At 37.9% G+C, this 24,134-nt stretch overlaps 1 protein-coding gene and 1 long non-coding RNA gene across 2 annotated transcripts; one reads left to right on the top strand and one right to left on the bottom strand.

Annotated features, from left to right (window-relative positions):
* Window positions 1-7,841: 7,841 nt before the first annotated feature.
* Window positions 7,842-9,395, bottom strand: LOC307017285. Its single transcript, XR_013802115.1, has 4 exons — window positions 9,320-9,395; window positions 9,149-9,207; window positions 8,553-8,640; window positions 7,842-8,080 (listed from the first exon to the last, which is right to left on the bottom strand). It is a non-coding gene; the product is annotated as an uncharacterized lncRNA (long non-coding RNA).
* Window positions 9,396-19,472: 10,077 nt separating this feature from the next.
* LOC307016423 (uncharacterized protein) lies at window positions 19,473-23,292 on the top strand. Its single transcript, XM_079645535.1, has 5 exons — window positions 19,473-20,923; window positions 21,992-22,054; window positions 22,584-22,651; window positions 22,783-22,826; window positions 23,211-23,292. The coding sequence occupies exons 1-5, from the start codon at window positions 20,836-20,838 to the stop codon at window positions 23,257-23,259; spliced, it is 312 nt and encodes a 103-aa protein (XP_079501661.1). The 5' UTR covers window positions 19,473-20,835; the 3' UTR covers window positions 23,260-23,292.
* Window positions 23,293-24,134: the final 842 nt, after the last annotated feature.

Raw genomic sequence — 24,134 nt, 5'->3', positions numbered from 1 at the left:
ATATCTAGGATTAAAAGACTAAAGTCACAGCAGGATTTGGAAAAACGTGTCCATGCTTTTATCTTCAGTAGACTGGACTACTGCAATGGTGTCTTCACAGGTCTCACTAAAAAATCTATTCGAAAGCTGCAGCTGATTCAGAACACCGCTGCTCGAGTCCTCACTAACACTAAGAAAGTGGATCACATCACTCCTGTTCTGAAGTCTTTACACTGGCTTCCTGTGTGTCAAAGAATAGATTTCAAAATACTGCTGCTGTTTATAAAGCACTGAATGGTTTTGGACCAAAATGCATTTCTGACCTCCTGCTAAATGATGAACCATCCAGATCTCTCAGGTCTTCAGGGACTGGTCAGCTTTCTGTCCCCAGAGTCAGAACTAAACATGGTAAAGCAGCGTACAGTTATTATTCTCCAAATATCTGGAACAAACTCCCAGAAACCTGCAGGTCCGCTGCAACTTACTATTTTTAAATCCAGGCTGAAGACTTTTCTTTTTGTCGCTGCTCTTAATTGAACTATTAATATCTTAGACTGCACTGTAACTTTTATCCATGTATTTTTTCTTTTAATGTTTATTTTATTAGCTTTTCTTTTTAATGACTGATTTTAAATGCCATTTTCTTAATGTCTTTCATTTTTTGTAAAGCACTTTGAATTGCCTTGTGTTGAAAAGTGCTATATAAATAAACTTGCCTTGCCTAATAAAGATTTCATATGACACATAAAATTGATTTGTTGATGGGAATTAATGTGAATAAATTAACTCGGTCTTAAAAGGTTAACGGTACTCTTGCTATCACTACTCACCGACACTATAAACCTTGTCCCTCATGCTAGCCCTGACAACACCGGTAAGCACACCTTCATCTAGGCTGCACTGTAACGTGTCCTGACTTGTAGTGTTTCTCTCCTCTATCTACACTCTTCTTGTCATCTTTGTAAAACGATATCAGACTGGTAATTGACACAGCCATGACTTCTAGTTCAATTCAGTGTGGCTCAAATGAAAAGCTTTGTTAAAATATGCAAGCACGCGAAAGTCAAATTCAGCTTTATTGTCAAAAATTCTACATGTGTTATACATCCAGAAATATCGAAATATCGTTTCCCACAGTGTGACATGTATACATAAAACAAAAAGGGCCTAGATAACCGGGGTATACAGTTTAAAATGTTAATATATTTAAAGTGTTCAAAGTGCAGTTTCAGTGCAAGTCAGTTGAAACGATCTTAAGTTGGCGTGACGTTGAAGTCGTGCGACCCTGCTGCTGTACTGGCTTGTAGTTCGTTTATAGCATAACGTTAGCATTTTGCTTCTGCCGACTAGATTTATTATTCAAAAATTATAAAAGTAGGGTTGACATGTGGATATTATCCGGCTGAACCAAACGTGATCCATCTCTTAAATATGTGTCAACCACAGACCTTATTTCGAGCTATTTTCCAAAATCCTATGGAAAAATTGCATTGCGTTTTAGACGAAGGAACCGGAAGAAGTTTACTTCCGGGTTTAAGGACGCGTCACTGCGGCTCTCTATTATACATCCATGATCACGCCCAAAGGAGATGCGAGCCGAGGAGCCGAGGAGGGGAGCCGAGGAGAGAGGAGGGGAAGCAGCAGGCGGTTAGAGAAATGAGAACTCCTCTCCTCTGAGCGGTCATTTTAAAGAGACGTCCATTAATGATGACACGAGTCACAGCAGCCCTCTGTCTGATGGACAGATGTGTTCATGACGACTTATATAGAGAGGCGAAGTCCCGCCCATCTACTTCCGACCCATGGGACCCCGGAAGCGGAAAATTATACATTGACGTCAATGGAGAGAGAAAAGTCATCTTTCGATCCCGTTTGAATTGTGCCACGAATGACACATATGATGTTTGTCAAATTAAAAGAACATTTTGCAAGTCAAAAAAATAAAAATGTGTCGTAAAACTGTGAAGTTACCATTTTTTTTGTGTGAAACCGCTCAGTGAACTACAGGTCTCTGGTCTCGCACAATACGCGTCACCATCACAAAGATGGCTGTCACGTTAGTAAATTTCACCTGTTTCTTTCAGAATGAGGCGAAAAAGTATAAAACGAGGTGAAAATCACTACAAGTCTGGGCATGTTGAGAGCTGTACATACACGAAAGGGAGCGGTTCTGTAAGAGCCAGCATGCGGGACCGGCTTTACAAGGTTTCAGTGAGTAATATGAGTGCAATGTTTAAGGTTAATGTCAGCTAGCTAACAAGGTACACTAACGTGTTTTGTTTTAGAAACTAGTTTTCTCCTTAAGAACTTTGTGGTGTCTGTGTATGCTGTGGATAACATTAGTGTTCACAAGAACAAGATACACTCCCGTGTTTTGTTTTAGTTGCTCTTCAGATTGAAGCGGCCAGTTCTATATCGACTATATGTGTGATCTCCTTTTTACATCTCGTTGTGTCATTTGAGTTTATTTGCTGTGTGTAGATTCAAGGATTTTGGTTATCTTGTCCAGGGATGCAAACTTGTCACCTTTCGGCGAAATTCTCCGTTTTGAATCCAAAATAGGTCGTTTTTGTGATTCCTGTAGATCTGCAATAAAAATATTTTTTGGGTATGGGAGGGGGTCTGGGACCCGGATTAATGTGCGGCCGCGAGCTTTTTTTATATATATTATAATGAAGCGCGAGCTGTGTGCTCGAGTCTTCCTGCCTGTCGGCTCTGCTCATGATGTATAATAAGCCTCTGCTGCTCGGCGATGATGGTCTAGCTTCAGCAGCTACATTACCTACGGTGCGTTCGTTAATATTAACTGTGATTCCGGAGTCCCTGTGGCACAGACTGGACCGCTGGTGAACAGCTGTTAGAACGGGCCGTTCAGGTGTTCACAATAGAGCTCCCTGTCGGAGCGGCAGAGCGTGATGTGCACTGAAAAGTTTTTTTTCCCCGTCGCAATATTATCGTTGAGCTAGCTAACTAGCATACATTGTCACTATCTGCTAACGTTAGCTTTAGCCTTCGTTTTCTAATCGTTTTTTTCATAGGCTATAAACAGAGGTGGTATAAGTATATATCTTGTAATTGATTAAAATTAGAAGTACTCAGTTCTTGTACTTGAGTAAAAGTAGAAGTACCAGAGTGTAGGAATACTCTGTTACAGTAAAAGTCCTGCATTCCAAATGTTCCTCAAGTAAAAGTAGAAAAGTATTATTATCAAAATATAGTGAAAGTAGCGACAGTAAAAGTAGTCGTTTTGCAGATTGGTCCATTTCAGAATAATATGATACGTTTTATAATTGATCATGAAAGTGTTCTCAAAGCTGGTAAAGGTGCAGCTAGTCTGAATGACTTTGTATACTGCAGGGTAGCTTTTGGATTTACTCCAGGTGGAACTAAAGTCTGATTTAACACTTGATTATATTTCACATCATTCATCCACATCTGTAAAGTAACTAAAGGTATTACATACATGTAGTGGAGTAAAAGTACACCATTTACCTCTGAACTGTAGTGGAGTAGAAGTACAAAGTAGCAAAACATTGAAATACTTAAGTAAAGTACAAGTATCTCAAAATTGTGCCCAAGTATAGTACTTGTTGAGTTTATGAACTTAGTTACTTTACACCAGTGGCTATAAAGATAGAAAGACTAAGCCTTGCACAGAGGCCTGAAAATACATTTTCAAAATGCTCAACAGTGCTGCCAAAATTATAAACTGACTGCTACACAATTAAAATAAATGCTTTTTATATATTTCTATTAGATGTGACTCTATGGCGTTTCTGTTAATATTAACACTGCTGCTTTAGTTGTTCTGACTGCTAAAATCCTCTGTTATTCCTCATTTTAAAGCCGATATTCTGTGGGGTCAGGGGGCTCGGATCCTTGTCACCTTTTTCATACCTGATGAGTTTGCATCCCTGTTGTCAATTTGTTTGGTTATCTAGGCACAGCTGTGTGTGACTCCCTCTGGTACACTGGTATGTGTTTTCCTAATGTAGAGAGCATTGATTAATTAATAAACTACACACTGACTCTAGATCCTGACCAAATCCTTATTTTTTGATCAAATGTTTTTCAAAAAAATGTATTGTATATTATATAACAGCTGCAAATCACAGACCGGAGTCTCTGCTACTGTGGACCACGAAGGAGGGGATCATCATCCCCATCCCCAAAGACCCTGCATGGCATGGAAATCTCCTCCTCCTGGAACAATTCTACACCCAGCATATGCTCCCTGTGTTGGCCAGTAGAGAGGAGGACATTTAAATAAACATACTCTTAACACCCTCGGACTCTGCGTTGTGTTTCGTATGTGTGATGGGGTGTTATGCAGAGGGGAGGAAAACAGGACACAGCAGATTGGGATTGTGGTGGAGATGCTGAGCAGTTATTTAATTGTTGCGTGTAATTATTATTATACTGTGTGCTTCTTAGTTATTCCATCTTTTGCTGTAACATGGATCTGTATGTAACTCTATATTTAATTGTTATCTACCACACTTCCTTCTACATCATACACCATCATTATACATGATGGTGTATATAGGATATGTATTTATTTGTATACATATCTAAATTGTATAATTTTATTTTTCGTATTTGGGATTTCTCTTTTGTCCACTCAAATACACTTGGCCCTTTCTCTTTTCCATGTGGAAAATGGCAGCTGCATATTCTGCTTTTCTCATCTGCTCCCTGTCTGCTCATCTACGATGAGAAAATTATATAATTAATTACTAATAATCATTTAAACCTGTTATTACCAATATTTCACAAATTCTTCATGTAAACTTAAGAGCACAGCTGTATGTTGAGTATGTCAGCTTTGCTTGGTTCATCTTACTGGGGGGGGGGGGGCTGCTACATGGATGTCGGTGCAGTCCACAATAATTTTGCAGCTGAAGGCAGAATGAATTTATTATTGACTCAGAATGAAGCACAACTTCATGTCATACAATACATTGACTTTATTTGTAATTGTGTAAAAAACATATGAGCATTGATTAGCAAGCAGGACCTGGCAGGAACAGAGAATGGTGATGGATGGAGCTGGGAAGAGAGAAGAATAAAGAAAACAGATCAACTTTATCGGATATTAAAAATTCAATTTCAAAACAAGTTGCCGCTCCTACAGTTTTCTAGTGTGTAAAGATGATTTCACATGACCAATGCAAAATATCACACTCAATACATGTGTGTCTCTGAGGGGTGCATTGTGCCTTTGATGTATATAAATAATATACCATAACCAAATACTATTACGTACAGTGGAAATCAGGTTACCAGAGCAGGTCAGACCAGTGTGCATGTTCCTCAGGGTCTCAGCAGTTACAGGTGAGGTAAAGAAAATAAAAGAGAAAAAGGTCAGTAACAACACTTTAAAGTAACAACACTGAATAATTATCTCTTTTAATAATTTTCTCTCAGTAATCACTCAACTACTGTCTTTCCAACAAACAGATTGACTCACTCTCACTATCATCACAATGAAACACGTCCAGAAGAATGTCATGCAAAGCTGCCTGCCTTCCTTCCTTCGACTCTCCCTGAACTGCCTGATCTTTTAATGGTCAATGTTAACCATTTGTGCAGATAGCATTAAGTGGAAAAGATCGCTGATACTAATGTGGAGTTAGCCTACCTCCCGCCCCCTTAGCACCTGGTGGAGGGGGCGATAGGCTACTCTTCAAATGTTTCACAAAATACTTACCATCATGACTACTCTTACTGTTTAACATTTTGGTTTACTTCATGTTAAGGCTAATACAAATGACAAGGCTAAGTAATGTAATATAATGCTAACTAACATGCTCGCTACTAGCTAGGTAGCTAACTTGACTATGTTCCATGCAAAACATGTATATTACCTGATATGTTTGGTCCAACGACTCCTGGTCCTTTCATCAGACGGGAAGCGATAGAACGAGCAAGTGGTATGATCTCTTTTGTGATTACAACCTCGTACAAAGCACACAGGCATCTTGTAAAAGTGAATTTATTGGAGCAATCTCTTATATTTATTGGAGGGAATAAATCAGTCTTCTTCTTCCTCTTTGCTTTGCGAGTCACAACCAGTCTTGGAGCATTATCGCCTATGACATCACTTACGCGACCCAGAATGCATTTGGGATTTGTAGTCTTTCTAGTTGCGTATTATTCATAGTCTTATATTTCAGCATTTTTACGACAAACTGTGACTTTTTTTGCATGGAAATGATTGTTTAAGATTGACAAACATCATATGTGTCATTCGTGGCACAATTCAAACGGGATCAAAAGATAACTTTTCTCTCTCCATTGACTTCAATGTATAATTTTCCGCTTCCGGGGTCCCATGGAGGCTCCCGGAAGGGGAGGGACTTCGCCTCTCTATATTTACTTTTAATTCATTCACAGTGCGGTATAATGCGACAATAGCAGGCTACAGATGCGGAAACACACACACACACACACACACACACACACTTACACACACACATATATATATATGTATATATTTATATAAATATATATAATTTCAGAATCAAACAGATCACTCTCATAATAACGCAACACAATCAGAGACTGGATATATGCTAGCAGAACAAGACGACCCATCCCCGTATACAGATGTTGATGACAATGATGAGTTAGTTTAAATGATATGGATGTTCAGAGATGAGATTGTTCAATGAATGTCCAGCCGATGTGATTCTTTAAATGATGAAATCATGTGAAGAAGTGAGCAAAATAAAATGCTAAAATGGAGTGAATCCATTTCAATTTACTTTATACTATTCCAAGATAGTGTATTTTTATTTTTAAATTTACTTTACACTATTCCAAGATAGTTTATTTTATTCTTTATTACTTTATACTATTCTAATATGGTAGATTTCATGTTGTATAAATCATTGCTATTCTAAAATGGTTTGTTTCTTTTCACTTTGTAAAAACAAGTGCCTTAACACTGAGCCTGGTATGAGAACGGTTTCTGTGAAAGGAGAGAGGAAGAAATGTTCTGATACCAAGCCATTGCTGCTATTTTGAAGAATGATATTGAATGTAAACACTAGAAGTTATGCACAAGGGAAAACTTTTATGTTTGAGCACAGTCAAAGTATTTTTTTGTATTTTTGTAAAGTTAAGGCTATTGAACCATTCCATTTTGATTGTATGTTTCTATGAGTTATGTACTATGCAAAGTTCAGATGAAGAACTCATTGATTTCAGTATTAGATACACACCTTTTAGGTGTGTAAGGAGGGACTGTTAGAAATTAAAATCAATGTTTTGATGGTATAATGTAGCTTAAACATACCGTCAGTTTAAATGCTGTTTTATACTGAAAAACCAGAAATTCTCGTGCATGCCCCTCCAAAAAAATCACTATAGTATTACTATTAAGAATTACTATAGAAATGCCAAAAAAAACTGCTATAGTATTTCTATGGTGTTTTTTTCTATGGTGACAAACTATAGAGCATTACTTTAGTAATACTACAGAGTTTTATGTAGTATCACTATAGTGCTTTCTATATTATTTCTATGGTGTTTTGGGACACACTATAGAGAATTACTATAGTCATACTATAGAGTTTTATGTAGTATCACTATAGTGCTTTCTATATTATTTCTATGATGTTTTGGAACACACTATAGAGAATTACTATAGTAATTCTCTATAGTGTGTCCCAAAACACCATAGAAATAATATAGAAAGCTTATTTAGAGTTGACTATGGTGATCTTATAGTATATCTATAGTTAATTATTAACTAATTAGCTTTAATAATTATGTAATCATCCCTATAGTAGGTATGGTATCAAAAAATACAAGTTAGCAAGCAGAGCAGTTTCAATTAGAAAGATAGGGGCTTTATTATCAAAAATGATCAAAAATAAAATAACTTAAATGTAAAAAATTTAGAATATATATGCATCTAAATGTACAGGAACAATTTCAGGCCCAGAAACAAAACTTTTTTCCAGGTGGCAGAACAACTGGAGTGAAGGAAAACCAACTGGGAACTCTAAAGTAACAGTAACCGCAACACTTTAGTCTCCATGGGAATCCCCAAGCAGCTCAGCTCCAGAAAAAGGTTCCCTCTGTTGTTATGGCCCTTTAAGAAATAAGTAAAACTTTATTTAATTTAATTAGGAATATAAAAGAATACAATTACAAAACACAAATTACACAACCGGGTCCGCTGTCATTGTCTCTCCCCTCGTACACTCAAAGACAAATCGCTCGTACACACAGATAACACGTAACAAGCAGCTCAAGTGGAGCTATTTCTAACTGTATCAGTTCATGAGAGACATATAGTTTTTTATAGTCCTGTGACAGCCACAGATACCGGATTATCATTCTTTTTTTTTGTCAGAGCATTTGATTTATTGATTGCTGTTGAGATGTAATGAGAATTTAAACTAACGTAATATAACACAAAATGTTTCTAAAATCTGTAACAACCCTACCTTTATAAACTGGTATGTGACAAAGCAACAGCAATCAAGGCATTTAAAATGTATTGTAGTGAGGACATGTAGAAATGTGTGCAGGACATGCTTTGTGGGTATTTCAGTATTTACCGATGTTTGCTTTCATTATTTAGTTTTGTTCTCATCACATTTGTCACGTCCTTAAAGGTTAAGTCAGGATGCTTCTCCTGCACATATTCTGTGGGGAACAGAATATAAAACGTTTTAGAATTATGCAAACACGTCTATAATACAGGCATATTCAGCTACGCATTGGTCTGCTTCCCCGAGAGACAAGAGGATGCCATCAGTTGTCGTGTGAAGAACACCAACATTAGTTCTGTTATCTTTTTTTTTGGTTCCTTGCTCAGCCGAGCAAAGACATTTCTTTTAATATTGACTCCTTCAGGCAACTCCACCTAGTAGAAATCAGACACATTGGTAGGGGTGTGAGTGACAATACTCTCAGCTTACAATTTGATATGACCGTATCACAAACTTGAATGGAGAAAATCTATGAATCTATTTCATTTTATATACATTATATTTTATACTTGCAGTCAATAATGGGTTTGACTTTTGAGCACTATTTAGGCTAGCATGAAAAGGATATAAATGTATTAATGATTGAATTATGCATGCAACATTTCAACCAACATGGCTGGCAAGGAAATTAATGTAAGTGGGGTTATTGAACATGATCATACCATGTCACCAGCTCCCTGGTGCTCAGTTTTTAGTACTTCACTGGAGGTTCCAGCTTTCTCTTGGTGAAGAAGATATCATAGAAATGTCATAGTTATTTCATTTAATTAAGTCAATTAGAAATGCTCCAATGTCATTAATATTGTCAGTTTTACAAGATCTGCAAAGCATACCCATTGCATTGTCCTGGCTCCCGTCCTGAATGTGACGGGGTTGGTGTGCCTTCAACTCCCTCACCTGATCCAAAAGACTTTGCAGCTCTGAGAATACATTTCAGAAAACAAAATTGTTTCAGTATCATTCAGCTGCTTCCTTCAAAACACTAACCAGTGACATAGGCATATTGGTTCATGCTAAATGGATTTATATAGCGCCTTTCTAGTCATCCGACCACTCAAAGCGCTTTACACTACATGCCAACATTCATCCATTCACACACACAATCATACACTGAAGGCATTGGCTACCATGCAAGGTGCCACTTGCTCATCATGATCTAAATTCTCAGTCACACACCAGTGGCAAAGCTTTCGAGGGCCATTTGGGGTTTAGTGTCTTGCCCAAGAAACTTCGACATTCAGGTTCATATTCAGGTGTATTACGACAAAAAGGGGGGAACTGACCTTGAAAAAGGGAGAGGGACTTTCTCAACATTGAGTTCTCCCTTTTTAACTCCTTGTTCTTGAAGTTGGCGATGTCCAGTTGACTCTGCAACTCAGATTTTGTGAGAGTCTGGTCCAGCTCGCTCTCAGAGTCAGTAAAAAGCATGGCCTGAAAAGACAAACATTCACAAGAAAAACCAGACACAATGTTTATGCTTGAAATGCTATCAGGCTCAATATTATTATTAACTCTACAAAATATTCTGGCTATCTTAAAGGTGGGGTAGGTAAGTTTGAGAGGCAGATTTGTTCCGGCTGTGTATTTTCAAATTATAGCGTACTCGAGCTGGTTTCTCCAAAATTACCTACCCCACCTTTAAGTCTAAGGTACATTTAAAAACGACACATATATGTTTGTATATGACTATACAAAATGAAAATAAATCTATCCCTAACCCCAAAACCTCAAAGACAACCTACCATTATCACTAATTTCCTCAAGATATCAACTAGGCATTCAGAGAAGTTAATATAATTATTTTACTACTTTGCTCCACATTAATTTTTTTTAGTAACTGAAATTATGGTTATATTCAAATGCAGTTTGCACATTTCGGGGGGGAATGTAATTAAATTGAATATTCTATGGATCTTGAATACAAAGTACTGTATGTTAACCCAGAAGCGCACAGAAGTAATCAGAACACATTACAGAGTTTGATTATTTGTTTCACTTCTTACAATTAAAAATAAATAAATCTGTAACGGATTACATTTTTTACGTAAACCTTCTCAAGCCGCTCAATATTTTTGGGCTATCCATCTAAGATAAAGACTAAAGTAGTCAAGTACAATTAAACAAGTATTAGTTTGGCTTACTTTCTCCGATAGGTTCCTGAGGAGGTTTTGTTGCCGTTTCTGTTCCGAATTGTTTTTCTTCTGCTGTCTTTTCTTTGGTATGTCCTCCTTGATGAAAAAAAAAAAATTGTCATTGAATGTAGTCAATTATAATCTCTTGTAGAAATGTATGTTTTAACAATACAAGATTCTTTCTCCTTTGGTGCGATACTAAGTTCAAAATCAATTACTCCATGGCCTGGGGGAATAAACAATTATAAATGGTTACAGAGGTGTTGATTAATGTGAGATATACGTACGGCTAGTAGCCTTATTACAGTTCAAAATGAATGCGCTTATCAAGATTTGACCCCTACAATGCTGACAGCTAATAACCTTGGTTAATAATATAATAAGATAAGCTGCTCTTGTTTTGAGTATAGAACAGTTACTTTCAAATCACAAAGGTCCAAGAAATAAACGGTCGTGGGGTCTTAGTTAAGGTAGGGGGATAGCCTTCACAGAGAAAACTAAAATTATACCATTACACTTTCTTCTTCCTCAACAGCCTCGTAGTTGGGATTTCTATGTTTCTCCCTTTTTCCCCTTCCTTTCTGTTTCTCCAAGGAGGATCGCGTTGCTCCATTGGCCAGCTCGACCATCTTCAGTCGATCCACTGCAATGAGGTGGGGGGTATATAAATAAATAAAAAGACAATTTGAGAAATTATATTTGTCATTATCAGAACTTGCTATGTATCAGCTGCTTGTGTGACAGTCAGACAGTGAATATATTCTTCACAGCGGGTAGTTAACGTTGGGGAGAACATTAGCGACGTAAACTGTGACGTCATGACGCAGCAGCGGCAGCACCAGTTGGCAGTTGGGCTGTGGACAAAATGGGAGCCTAAAATAAAACCGGTTCCGAACCAGAAGAGTACGGAGCTAGAACAGGAGCTGCGTTGGTGAGAAAGGGGCATAGGAACCCCTCTCTCTCTCTCTCTCACCCTCACACACACAAAAGAAAAAATACAAACGTTTTAACTTGCTGTATGACTAGTTCTGCGCAACTTATATTTGGAATATATAGAGAGGCGAAGTCCCTCCCCTTCCGGGAGCCTCCATGGGACCCCGGAAGCGGAAAATTATACATTGAAGTCAATGAAGAGAGAAAAGTTATCTTTTGATCCCGTTTGAACTGTGCCACGAATGACACATATGATGTTTGTCAATCTTAAACAATCATTTCCATGTAAAAAAGTCACAGTTTCTCGTAAAACTGTTGAAATCTAAGACTATGAAAAATACGCAACTAGAAAGACTACAAATCCCAAATGCATTCTGGGTCGCGTAAGTGATGTCATAGGCGATAATGCTCCAAGACTGGTTGCGACGGGACCAGGAAAGAGCTTGGATCGACGAGAGTTGGGTTGGAGCAGTGGACACACGTGCTGAGACTGAGTAGATGGAGATAGGAGTGAACGTTGAAGTGAGTGCGAGATTGAGAGCAGCTGGTGGAATGGCTTCTTTGAGTCCTGGAGAGGAGGATATGGAAAGTGCATCTGAAGGAGGATGGAATGAAGTAAGGAAAAAGACTTCAAGAAAGAAGATAGACATGTCAAGTGACACTCTTAGTGAATCTGATTCACAGAATGAATTGAAGAAAGTAAAGAAAAGGATTGAGAATGAAGAGTGGAAAGTGATTGTGGAGTTTGGTGAGCAATCCGCAGCTAAGCTACATCCAGTGGCCCTGACTAAAGCAATTCACAAAGAAATTGGATCGATAAAACAAGCAAGATTTCTGAGCAAAGGACGGATGTTGGTTGAGTTGATTAATGCAAGACAACAGGAAAAGTTACTGAAAATGAAGACCCTGAATGAAGTTCGAATTAAATGCCATGTTCCTGGAGCAAATCGGAAAATACTTGGAGTTATCAGTGGAGTTCCCATAGAAATAGGCATAGAAGAACTCAAGAAGGAAATTAAAGGGGGGAAAGTGACTGTAGTTAGGCGTCTTCCTACTAGGTATCAAGGTAAGATAGTGGATAGTTTGTCTGTTCTTCTTCAGTTTGAAGAAACAATGCAACAGAAGATAATGATCGGTTACATGAGCTTTCCAGTAAGAGAATTCATCCCTAAACCTCTGCGGTGCTTTAAGTGCCAAAGGTTTTGGCATGTGGCAGACAAGTGCAAAGCAACTAAGCCCAGGTGTCCAACATGTGCGGGGGAACATGAATATGGTAGTTGTACTGCAGGTGCTAAGGTGAAAGGTTGTAACTGTGGTGGGGAACATAGTGCTGCGTATCAGGGCTGTGAAGTGCAGAAAAAGGCCAAGGAGGTGCAGAGATACAAAGTGCAAAATAAAGTCTCATATGCTGAAGCAACAGAAAAGGTTTCACTAAACATAGCTAGGAAATCCCAAGTAGCATCAAGTATGTTCTCTTCAAAAGATTTTCCCAAACTCCCACAGGCAAAGGAAAGCCCCACAAAGTGTTCACATAAGTGTGTGATAGGAGAGGATGCATTGATTGTTAATAAGTACAAGTTTGTGGCCTTTATTGGAAAAGTGGTGAATGTTGCTTTGCAACAAACAAAAAAGAGGTCAAGACTGAAAACAATAGTGGAGGCAGCAGGTGAATCTTTGGGGTTAAAGGATATAACCGTTGAAATGATACATGAAATGCTAGCGACCAATAATGATGATTCACAGATTGAGTAGATGAATGGTTTTTCTCATTCTGCAATGGAATGCTAGAAGCCTTATTGCAAATGGACAAGAATTCAAGACCTATATATATCAGTTAAAAGAAAAACCAGACGTTATTTGTATTCAAGAAACATGGCTGAAGACTCATTTGGACTTCATAATTGGGGGATATACTGCTATAAGACAAGATAGAAATGATGGCCAGGGAGGGGGATGTGCAATCTTTATCAGAGAAGTCATGTCTTATAGTAAGCTAACTTTTAAGAACAGTCATGATTTAGAAATAGTGGGTGTAGAAGTTTGGATTAATAAAAGGAAAATTAGTGTCCTGAATTTTTATAATCCATGTAATAAACTCAGAATAGAGGAATTAGACAGTCTTTGCCAAGGAAATGAAATAATATGGTGTGGTGATTTTAATGCACATAATACAATCTGGGGAGGGAGATCAACGGATTACAACGGACAGGTGGTGGAGGATTTAATGGAGGCAAAGGAATTAGTTTGTTTAAATAATGGGCAAGGTACAAGGATCAATTTTAGAGATGGAACAGAGTCTGCGATCGACCTAACTCTTGTAACAAGTGAATTAGCTTCTGGTAGCAGTTGGGAAGTATTGACAAATAACAGTATTGGGAGTGATCATCTTCCGATTATAATCAAGTTTGATATAAATCATGTGTTTGAGCTAAACGGTCTCATGAGATGGACTTTTTCTAAAGCAAATTGGGAGATGTTTGCTAAATTGTGCGATAATGAATTGGATCAGATTGATATGGCAGAAAGTATTGATGAAATAAATGAGCAATTTACTTCAAATATAATTAAAAGCGCTAATCAAACTATTGGGAATAAAACTGGGAAACTTGGTAAATGTGTTAAGATGGTACCGTGGTGGAACAAAGACTGTAATGATGCAATCCGAAACAAAATCAGGCTGTTTGGAAAGCTAAGAAAGACACATTCATTACATAATTTATTAGAATATAAAAAGGCACAGGCTCAGGTAAGGAACATTGTTAAAAGAGCAAAAAGTGAGTGTTGGAGAGGATTCTGTTCAAGTATTGGGAGAACTACACCATTAGATAAAGTATGGGGAATGATTAAGAAGATGAGGGGAATAAGACATCAGAGTAACCTGCCAGTATTAGAGATTGGAGGGGAAGTTGCCACTGGTGCTTTGGAGAAGGCAGAAATTCTAGCTGAAAATTTTGTCAAAGTTCATTCTTCGGAAAATTTGACAGAAGAAGGTAAGATCAGGAGGCAGGAAGTGTTAGATGAGCATCCTAATGTATATGAAGAAAGACATTCGTCGCAGAGTGTTGTAAATATACCTTTTTCTATTCAAGAGTTGAGAAGAGCATTAAGTAAGTGTAAAATGACTGCTCCTGGGAAAGATAATGTATGTTATATAATGTTGACCAAATTAAGTGATTTTGCATTAGGAAAGCTGCTGGAGATGTACAATAAGATCTGGGAGAAAGGGAAGCTGCCAATAATATGGAAAGAGTCAGTCATTATTCCTATTAGGAAACCTGGGAAGGATCCAACCAGTCCAGGCAGTTATAGACCTATAGCTCTGACATCACACTTGTGTAAAGTTATGGAAAGAATGATAACAGAAAGGCTAACATACTACATTGAGATAAATGAACTAATGACTCCTTATCAGAGTGGGTTTAGAAGAGGGCGGAGTACTTTAGATCCACTGCTGTGCCTGGAGTCTGAAGTCAGGAAAGCCCAAGCGAACAAGGAGTGTGTTGTAGCTGTATTCTTTGATGTGGAAAAAGCTTACGATATGATGTGGAAGGAAGGATTATTAATAAAACTGGACATTATGGGTCTGGGAGGTAATGTATATAATTGGATTATGGATTTTTTGTTTGGCCGTGCCATCAGAGTCCGAGTTGGCAAGTCATATTCTCGAAGGCATGAAGTTGAAAATGGAACCCCCAGGGGAGTGTCATCAGTCCTCTTTTATTTTCTATCATGATCAATGATATATATACACAAGTAGGATCTGATATTGGTAAGTCACTTTTTGCAGATGATGGAGCTATTTGGAAAAGGGGCAGAAATGTAAAATATATTGTAGCTAAGATTCAGGAAGCCATTAGGGAAATTGAAAGCTGGTCTCTGACATGGGGGTTTAGATTGTCGGTGGAAAAAACTGAAACTTTATTTTTTACGAGGAAAAGGATAGGTGAGGAGGTTAGGTTAAAACTTTATGGACAAGATCTAAAGAAAGTGAAGACATTTAAATTTCTGGGAATATGGTTGGACGAGAGAGTCACATGGAGTACTCACATTGATAAAGTCGTAGATAAATGTAAAAGGGTTTTAAATGTTATGAGGTGCTTGGCAGGCACTAAGTGGGGGGCTGATAAAGCTGCTTTGAGGAACGTATACACGGCCTTAATTAGATCAGCCATAGAATACGGACTAATAGTGTATGGGTCAGCTGCATACTCTTCTCTTCAAAAATTAGATAGAGTCCAGGCACAAGCACTAAGGATATGCTGTGGGGCAGTAAGATCTACACCAGTGTCGGCACTTCAGGTAGAGGTCGGAGAAGTACCTATTTCTTTGAGGAGAAAGCAGTTAATTGTTCATTACTGGGCAAATCTACAGGGCCATAAAGATACTCACCCTACTATACAAACTGTACAAACAAGTTGGGAAAGTAACAAAATAAAAAAAGAAAGTTTTTGTTTTTGTGTTTCGGAAATATGTAAGGAATTCAAAGTTAAGGAATGGAATATTAGTCCGACGGTGTTGTTATCAGCTGTTCCACCATGGTTGCTACCTCATCCTATAGTAGATTTATCACTATTGAAACGGGTACATTCAATGAAAAACAAATTCAATGTACAGGCTTATGTGAACACTGTTCTACATGAACAATATGGGCACTTTATAAAAATATTTACTGATGGATCCAAAAATCCAGAAAATGGTCGAACGAGTTGTGCATTTTATGTTCCTGAGTTAAAAGTCAAAGTGGGAAAGCGTACAAGTGATCACATTGCAGTATATACAGTAGAGATGATGGCTATCTCTCTAGCACTTCAGTGGGTAGAGGAAATACAGCCAATGCGAGTGGTCATTTGCTCTGACTCCAGTGCAGCTCTGGAGAGTATAAACAACTTCTCTTCAGAATGTCGTCAGGATATTTTACATGAAATTTTACAAAGCATGTTTAGGTTAGTTCAGCTGGGAATTGTTGTTCAATTTGTGTGGGTTCCAGCGCATGTGGGCATTAGAGGGAATTAATTAGTGGATCAACTGGCAAAATGTGGTTTGAAAGCAAACCAGATTGATATTATGGTACCCATCAGTAGAGCAGAAGTCAAATCTTTTACTAAAGTGGTTATCAAGCAACAATGGCAAAAACTATGGGACAGTAACACCAAAGGAAGACATTTATATCAGATACAAAGGGAAGTAGGAACAGGAAGCACTTGGGGGAGTAGTAGAAGAGAGCAGAGCATCAACAGCAGGATAAAATTGGGACACTCTGGACTAAACTCATCACTGCATCTGATTGGAAAACATCCAAATGGCAATTGTGATGGTTGCCAACAACCAGAGACAATACATCATGTATTTTTTAGCTGCCCGGACTATAACAGACAAAGATTCATTCTGAAAACTGCACTGGAACAACTCAACATCAAGGACATGGATTTCAAGGCAATATTTGAAAGTAAATCAAGAAATGAAGCAAACAAGCTGATCTTCAAATTCCTCAAAAGCACTGGTCTGAGGACAAGGATTTAGTATGAACATTTAATAACTAAACAGTAGCAATATATGCTCCAAGTGGAAGCGATTCGCCATTAAAGAAAAGAAGAAGAAGAAGAAGACTGTGATTTATTCCCTCCAATAAATATAAGAGATTGCTCCAATAAATTCACTTTTACAAGATGCCTGTGTGCTTTGTACCAGGTTGTAATTAAAAGTGATCATACCACTTGCTCGTTCTATCGCTTCCCGTCTGATGAAAGGACCAGGTGTTGTTGGACCAAACATATCAGGTAATATACACATCATGTTTTGCATGGAACATAGTCAAGTTAGCTACCTAGCTAGTAGCGAGCATGTTAGTTAGCATTAGATTACATTACTTAGCCTTGTCATTTGTATTAGCCTTAACATGAAGTAAACCAAAATGTTAAACAGTAAGAGTAGTCATGATGGTAAGTATTTTGTGAAACATTTGAGGAGTAGCCTATCGCCCCCCCCACCAGGTGCTAAGGGGGCGGGAGGTAGGCTAACACCACATTAGCATCAGCGATCTTTTCTACTTAATGCTATCTGCACAAATGGTTAACATTGAACATTAAAAGATCAGGCAGTTCAGGGAGAGTCGAAGGAAGGAAGGCAGGCAGCTTTGCATGACATTCTTCTGGACGTGTTTCATTGTGATGATAGTGAGAGTGAGTCAATCTGTTTGTTGGAAAGACAGTAGTTGAGTGATTACTGAGAGAAAATTATTCAAAGAGATAATTATTTAGTGTTGTTACTTTAAAGTGTTGTTACTGAGCTTTTCCTCTTTTATTTTCTTTACCTCACCTGTAACTGCTGAGACCCTGGGGAACATGCACACTGGACTGACCTGCTCTGGCAACCTGATTTCCACTGTACGTAATAGTATTTGGTTATGGTATATTATTTATATACATCAAAGGCACAATGCATCCCCCAGAGACACACATGTATTAATTTGAGTGTGATATTTTGCATTGGTCATGTGAAATCATCTTTACATACTAGAAAACTAGGCGCGGCAACTTGTTTTGAACTTGAATTTTTAATATCCGATAATAAAGTTGATCTGTTTTCTTTATTCTTCTCTCTTCCCAGCTCCATCCATCACCATTCTCTGTTCCTGCAGGTCCTGCTTGCTAATCAATGATTTATTTTTTTACACAATTACAAATAAAGTCAATGTATTGTATGACATGAAGTTGTGCTTCATTCTGAGTCAATAATAAATTCATTCTGCCTTCAACTGCAAAATGATTGTGGACTGCACCGACATCCATGTAGCATTGTAGCAGCCCCCCAGTAAGATGAACCAAGCAAAGCTGACACTCAACATACATCTGTGCTCTTAAATGTACATGAAGAATTTGTGAAATATTGGTAATAACAGGTTTAAATGATTATTTGTAATTAATTATATAATTGTCTCATTGTAGACGAGCAGACAGGGAGCCAGATGAGAAAAGCAGAATATGCAGCTGCCATTTTCCACATGGAAAAGAGAAAGGGCGAAGTGTATTTGAGTGGACAAAAGAGAAATCCCAAATACGAAAAATAAAATTATACAATTTACAGATATGTATACAAATATATATATTTATATTTATAAAACGGACAAGTCAAATCAAGCAATCTGATTGGTTCTTAGCCGTGATATACTGAGCGTATACCACGGGTAGAATTGTAAGTTACTTTTCACAACAAGTCAGTATCCCTCCGCGTCTGAGAAAAACAGTATACCGTTGGGCTGTTTGCTTTTCATACTGGAACAAGAAAGCAGCGGAGAAGTAACGGGGCAGAAGCCCTCCTTTTTGACGCAGCGGTCCAGACATAGACATCAAACGGCAAAACATATTCAGTGTGCAGTTCCTTTGGCATTAGGGCAGGGATATCTAGATACTTTTGAAGGTTTAACATAATGAATTGTGCTACTTTTACAGCAAGCAACGATGTTTTCAAATCTGTAATCAAAGAGGTCCGCAAACACGCTATCGACCAATCAGATTGCTTGATTTGACTTGTCAGTTTTATAAATATATTAAAATTTCTTCCGTTACGAAACAAACGTACAAAGCATAAAATGGAAACGTTTAAGATTAACTTCGACCTCCGGGGGGATCTTACTATAGTATGGAGGAGTGGATTGAGCAGTGCCTATCTCCAGAAAAAAAAGCACCAAAACTACGACATGCAGAGCTACGTGAAGAGCAGGTAGACCAACTGGAAAAGTAGCCCCATTCAAAAGCTTTCTGACGCGGGTCTTGAAACAAAGCAGAGAAATTATGACCGTTAGTGGCCACAGGTGCGAAAGCTCTCTCCAGAGCTACTGGAAGCCCAATCTCAGGGACCGGAGAAAGTGGAGCAATATTCTCGCCACGCCAAGGAACAGCCTCGAACAACCTCAACCTAAAGTCAGTTAAGTTGACAACAACTTACAGCGACTGTTTTCAATCCATCCAAATCTTGTGGGACAACAACTTGATCGAGTATTTATCCTTTGATACAGCCAGAAAGCAGTCATTCGAGCCATTTATTTGGGTTTGGCAAACTATATTTTTGTGAGACAACTAACACACATCCTTTCTACCTGTTAACTGTCACTATTTTTAGCTGCAAAGTATTACAAAAGTTGAAAGTAATTGCAAAATATTTAGGGTTATGGACAACGTTTGACTGTTTATTATTTTAGCAAACTACATACAATAAATACATTTTAAAACACTGAGTATGTAGCCTAATGAGACATGGCTTACTCTGCAGAGGGGACTTGTGAACATTTAACTGTTATTTATCAGGAAATAGTTAGGCAAGTTTACGTGAATTTGAAAAACCATTTTGGGGTATTGTGCTACCACTTGCGCATTCATTGTATACAAATTGAAAGTTGTAAAGTTGTTAATGTCAAGGTAGTTAGGTTTGATGACTGAAATGTATGTTTAGGCTTGAGCCATCCCTTAAGCAATTTCCTTTTAGCAAACCATTCCTAAACGGTTTCCTTTATCAACGCCCAAAAGGGAGAAATATTTTGAGGTTAATGGTAAGAGCACAATACATGAAGACGATCCCAGTTGACCACATATTCAGTTTGGCAGTTCTGTATTAAGGTCATGTTTCTCAGGTTGTAAACAAAAGCAGTTATCCAGTGCATCCAGAGGTCCCTTTACATTACATTTATGTTTTTATCCAAAGCGACTTGCTACTTATTTGATTGCACTTATGCAAAACACGATTGCGTCAGTCTCATAAATTCTGAACAAAATGTGTGGATGTAAATAATGTAAGGGAACATACATGCACACGTCTATATGTTGTCTACCGACAAATTGACATGTCACATCACATGGAATGTAGACACAAATTGGAAGAATAATATCGCAAAAACCAAACTATAAATGGTTGACTGGATAAATACCACTATTTCTCTGCTATTAACTTTGACTGCACACAGTCCTATGACATGACGAGTATATTTTTGACCCTGTCTGGAAACATACCTTAAGCACGCTGTATTTCTTATTTCTAGATATATGAGTTAACCTCTTTGTCTTAAGCAAGTCAAGACCAACATTTGTTTAACTTGCACAGGTTGGACACAGGACTCCACTGGCCAGGGGGTTGCGGAAGATCCTGAGGAAGAGACAGTCACGCTGAACCTCACACCCTGTGACCCATCTGAACCAGAAAACAACTGGCAGGAGGCAGGGACCACAGAGAGCCAGGTGCCAGAGACAAGCACCGTGCAGGTGGAGGTGCTGAAGACCCCCCCCCCCCCCCCCATGAAGCAGTGCACCATCATAGAGGTGGGGCAGGGGGAGCAGCCGCAGCGGGATGATGTGAGACAGGCTACCACCACGGAGGGGCCAGGTAATAAAATAGATAGATAGAATCGGAGGGATGAAACCCTCTTTAATGGTCACACATGCAGAGCACACAGCACACACAGTGACATTTGTTCTCTGAGATTTGCAGCTTTTATATTTATAAAAGTCAAGAGTGTTTTCCGATATTTTCCTAAAAAATTATTGGAGGTAACTTGTTGACAAGTCATGCTTCTACAATATCTCAAAACACCTAACTGCACTTCTTGCATTTTTGGGAATAATGATTGTTCCAATCGGTAAATAATAATAACAACAATTGCTTAATTTAAATAACAATTTCACCTACAACTTCATAAATATGAAAGGAAAATGGGATACTTGGGTATGTGTATATCCTTAGGTACTCGGATATAAATAAATATTAAACATTTAGAAAAATACAGTCTTTCATTCCTGAACAGACATGTGGTTACTATATGGTTATACCTTTTTCACACAAAAATGCAAAGCAACAGCAGGCTTACTTAACATTTGATAAATCACAAAATAAAACTCCTATGTGATTTGGTTTACACACAGAAAGGGTCTTACATTGTAGCGTTGGGCAGTAGGTCGATTACATCAAAATGATTTGGCTCATGTCCATATATTGTACGAGAGGTTGATATCATTAATATTGTGGTCTACCTAAAGCAATCCCTGACCATAGGGGTAAACTTCGAAGCAACTCATGCAACAACGTCATGCAGCATATTTAAACTTTATACTCGAACTGCATTTAGATACGACACTGTCCCATAATGAAAATACGGGGAATAAACTTAGGTTTTTGAATCAAAGTTAAATTCATTTAACGTTACAGCACAGCATGTTAATATTTATCAAACTATTCATTACACATAAAGTATGGAGTCAATTATATCGGCAAGACAACAAAACACCTAGACTTCATAGATCAACCTCAATTAAATCGCAATAAGAAAAAAATATCTGTACCTAACACCTATTGCATCATGTGATGCTGCATTTGTGGGATGTATTTTGAAACTTGAGTTTAAGCTTAACTTGGTGTACTGTATGTATATAGTAATATTTCTTCTTCAACCCACAGCTGTCAGGACAGGGTCCGTGAGGGACACAGTACTTGGTCCTAGACGCAAAAAGAAAAAGTCAGGTATATTAACAGTATTAAGTATTTTGACTGATTATAAACATTTGCATGAGTCGAATTGATTGGTATTCTAATAAATCTATCGACATGTACTTTAGCAAAGTGCATGTAAACGCAGTGATTGATGCTTCTTCAGTGAGTTAACAATGCTATATTGTGACTAATAGCTATAACTGATACATTATCCAAAAATCCAAAGGGCTTTAATTGTCTAATTAGACTAAAATACATACAGTCATAGTTGATAAGGTGGTGATGAGAATGCTAGGCAGTAAAGGAAGCAGCAGTGCAGTATTTTCTTTGGTCATCTCAGGCTCAGCAGTGGTATAACCATTCAAACAAGCATCCCATGTTACGACTGAGAGCAGCTTGGTTCCATTTCAATGATGTATACAGTAACTTTTGACCAGTGATAACAGTGTGTTCACTTTTCATCGTGCAAGTCTGGTTGCTACTTAAGTGTTCATAGTTGTATTGATTTTATTTCTAATATGACTAATACTGTATGTGGAACCTGCTTTGATGTTCACAGATTGCTCCTACCACACTCGCCTAGAAACTTTGCCCATCAGGAGTGTAATAAAAGAAAGAATGAGAAAGGTTAGACGGGAATAAAAGTAATGCATAGGATTTGCTTTATGATTTACAAACTTCCAACACAATTGTTTGCTAAATAGCTAATATGCGTTTGGTCTTTCCGAAATTAGAGATTTGTTTTCTTCTCTTGATAGGGAAAAGCAGAAATGTTGGTGGAGTGGGAGCCCTGTCCAGTATGGTATATATCTTCCAGTTACTTGGCTTCATGTCATCTGATGTAGTCCCATGTTGGAGAACAAACACATGATATTTAACAAATGCAAAACATCCAAATCTACCACCAGTCCTCTTATATATTTCACTGCTGTTATTCTGAAGCAGTTGAAGTAGTGTAGGAACAAATGATTGTTTAACTTCATTGTTGTTAATGTATGTGTTTTTGTTTGTTTTTATTGTTTGTTAGAACATTTGTTTTAATTTCTATGTTCACTTTTTCTAAATGGTAAATGAAACATTTACTTATATAAATTGAGTTATAAGATGTTTGCTTCACACATGGTTTATGCTTTTCGGAAAGACGAAACCAGTAACTGTAACTAACATTATTCCATTCTGTTTTCAGTGGCAAGGAGTGGGCTCATTCCTGGCAGCCGAAGAATTCTCCGGGATAATGCATACAAATAAAATCTGTTATTTGAACACCAGTTTTGTTTTTGCACGTTTGTTCTCTTGTTTATATGCTCCATTTGAGTCATATTTAATATGTTTCTATTAGAAATAAGATGAAAACCTCCACAAAAATGCATTTGACTTTTTAGGAAATTACAGTTGAAATACTACATGATTTCATTGTCAGTGATAGGAACACCAAAACCTATTTTAAGCATATTCATGTGTGAAATCTGGTACTTTGCCATCCACTGCCTTATCTAAGTTGTTTAACTTCCGAAGTATAACGCTTTGGAGGTAGGCTTGCATATAAAGCGTCTTTGGGTTTCAGAAAAGCGCTCTAAAAATAAAATGTATTATTATTATATCATTTAATTATAGGCCTAATTAAAATGATCCTGATCTGGATCACTGGTTTTGCTACTACATTTGAAAGCTTTTGGGGACAAATGCTTGAGATATTAAAATGGTAGTGATTACTTTGAATTTTCTTTTTCACTTATTGAAAACCACAACTCGAGTATCAGGATGGTCTTTATCTGGAAAGTTATCCACATCTCATCACCACGTTGTCACGGCGACCCTTTGTCACGTCACAGATACGGTACCCGAACTCAGATCGCCACCCAAACGATACTGCCGTTGCTAAGGAGGCAAAAGTGCAAATTTGTATTTTATATTTTTTTAAACACAGGGTTTGGTTTCGGATTGCGCCCGATTAACGGATTTCTGAAAGGGAATGGAACCTATACGGCCGTCAACGCAAGACAAGTCGAACGAGTCCACGCACACATGCCGGAAGAACTACAAATATGTCAGCTCTGTGTACTTCGTAACGATTGTTGGGCGCGTATCTAATGGGAATTGTAGTTTGTTG

The sequence above is a fragment of the Notothenia rossii genome (assembly GCF_949606895.1).
Source record: "Notothenia rossii genome assembly, chromosome: 8".
In the NCBI taxonomy this organism is placed as follows: domain Eukaryota; kingdom Metazoa; phylum Chordata; class Actinopteri; order Perciformes; family Nototheniidae; genus Notothenia; species Notothenia rossii.
This window is presented reverse-complemented; position numbering and strand designations above follow the sequence as displayed.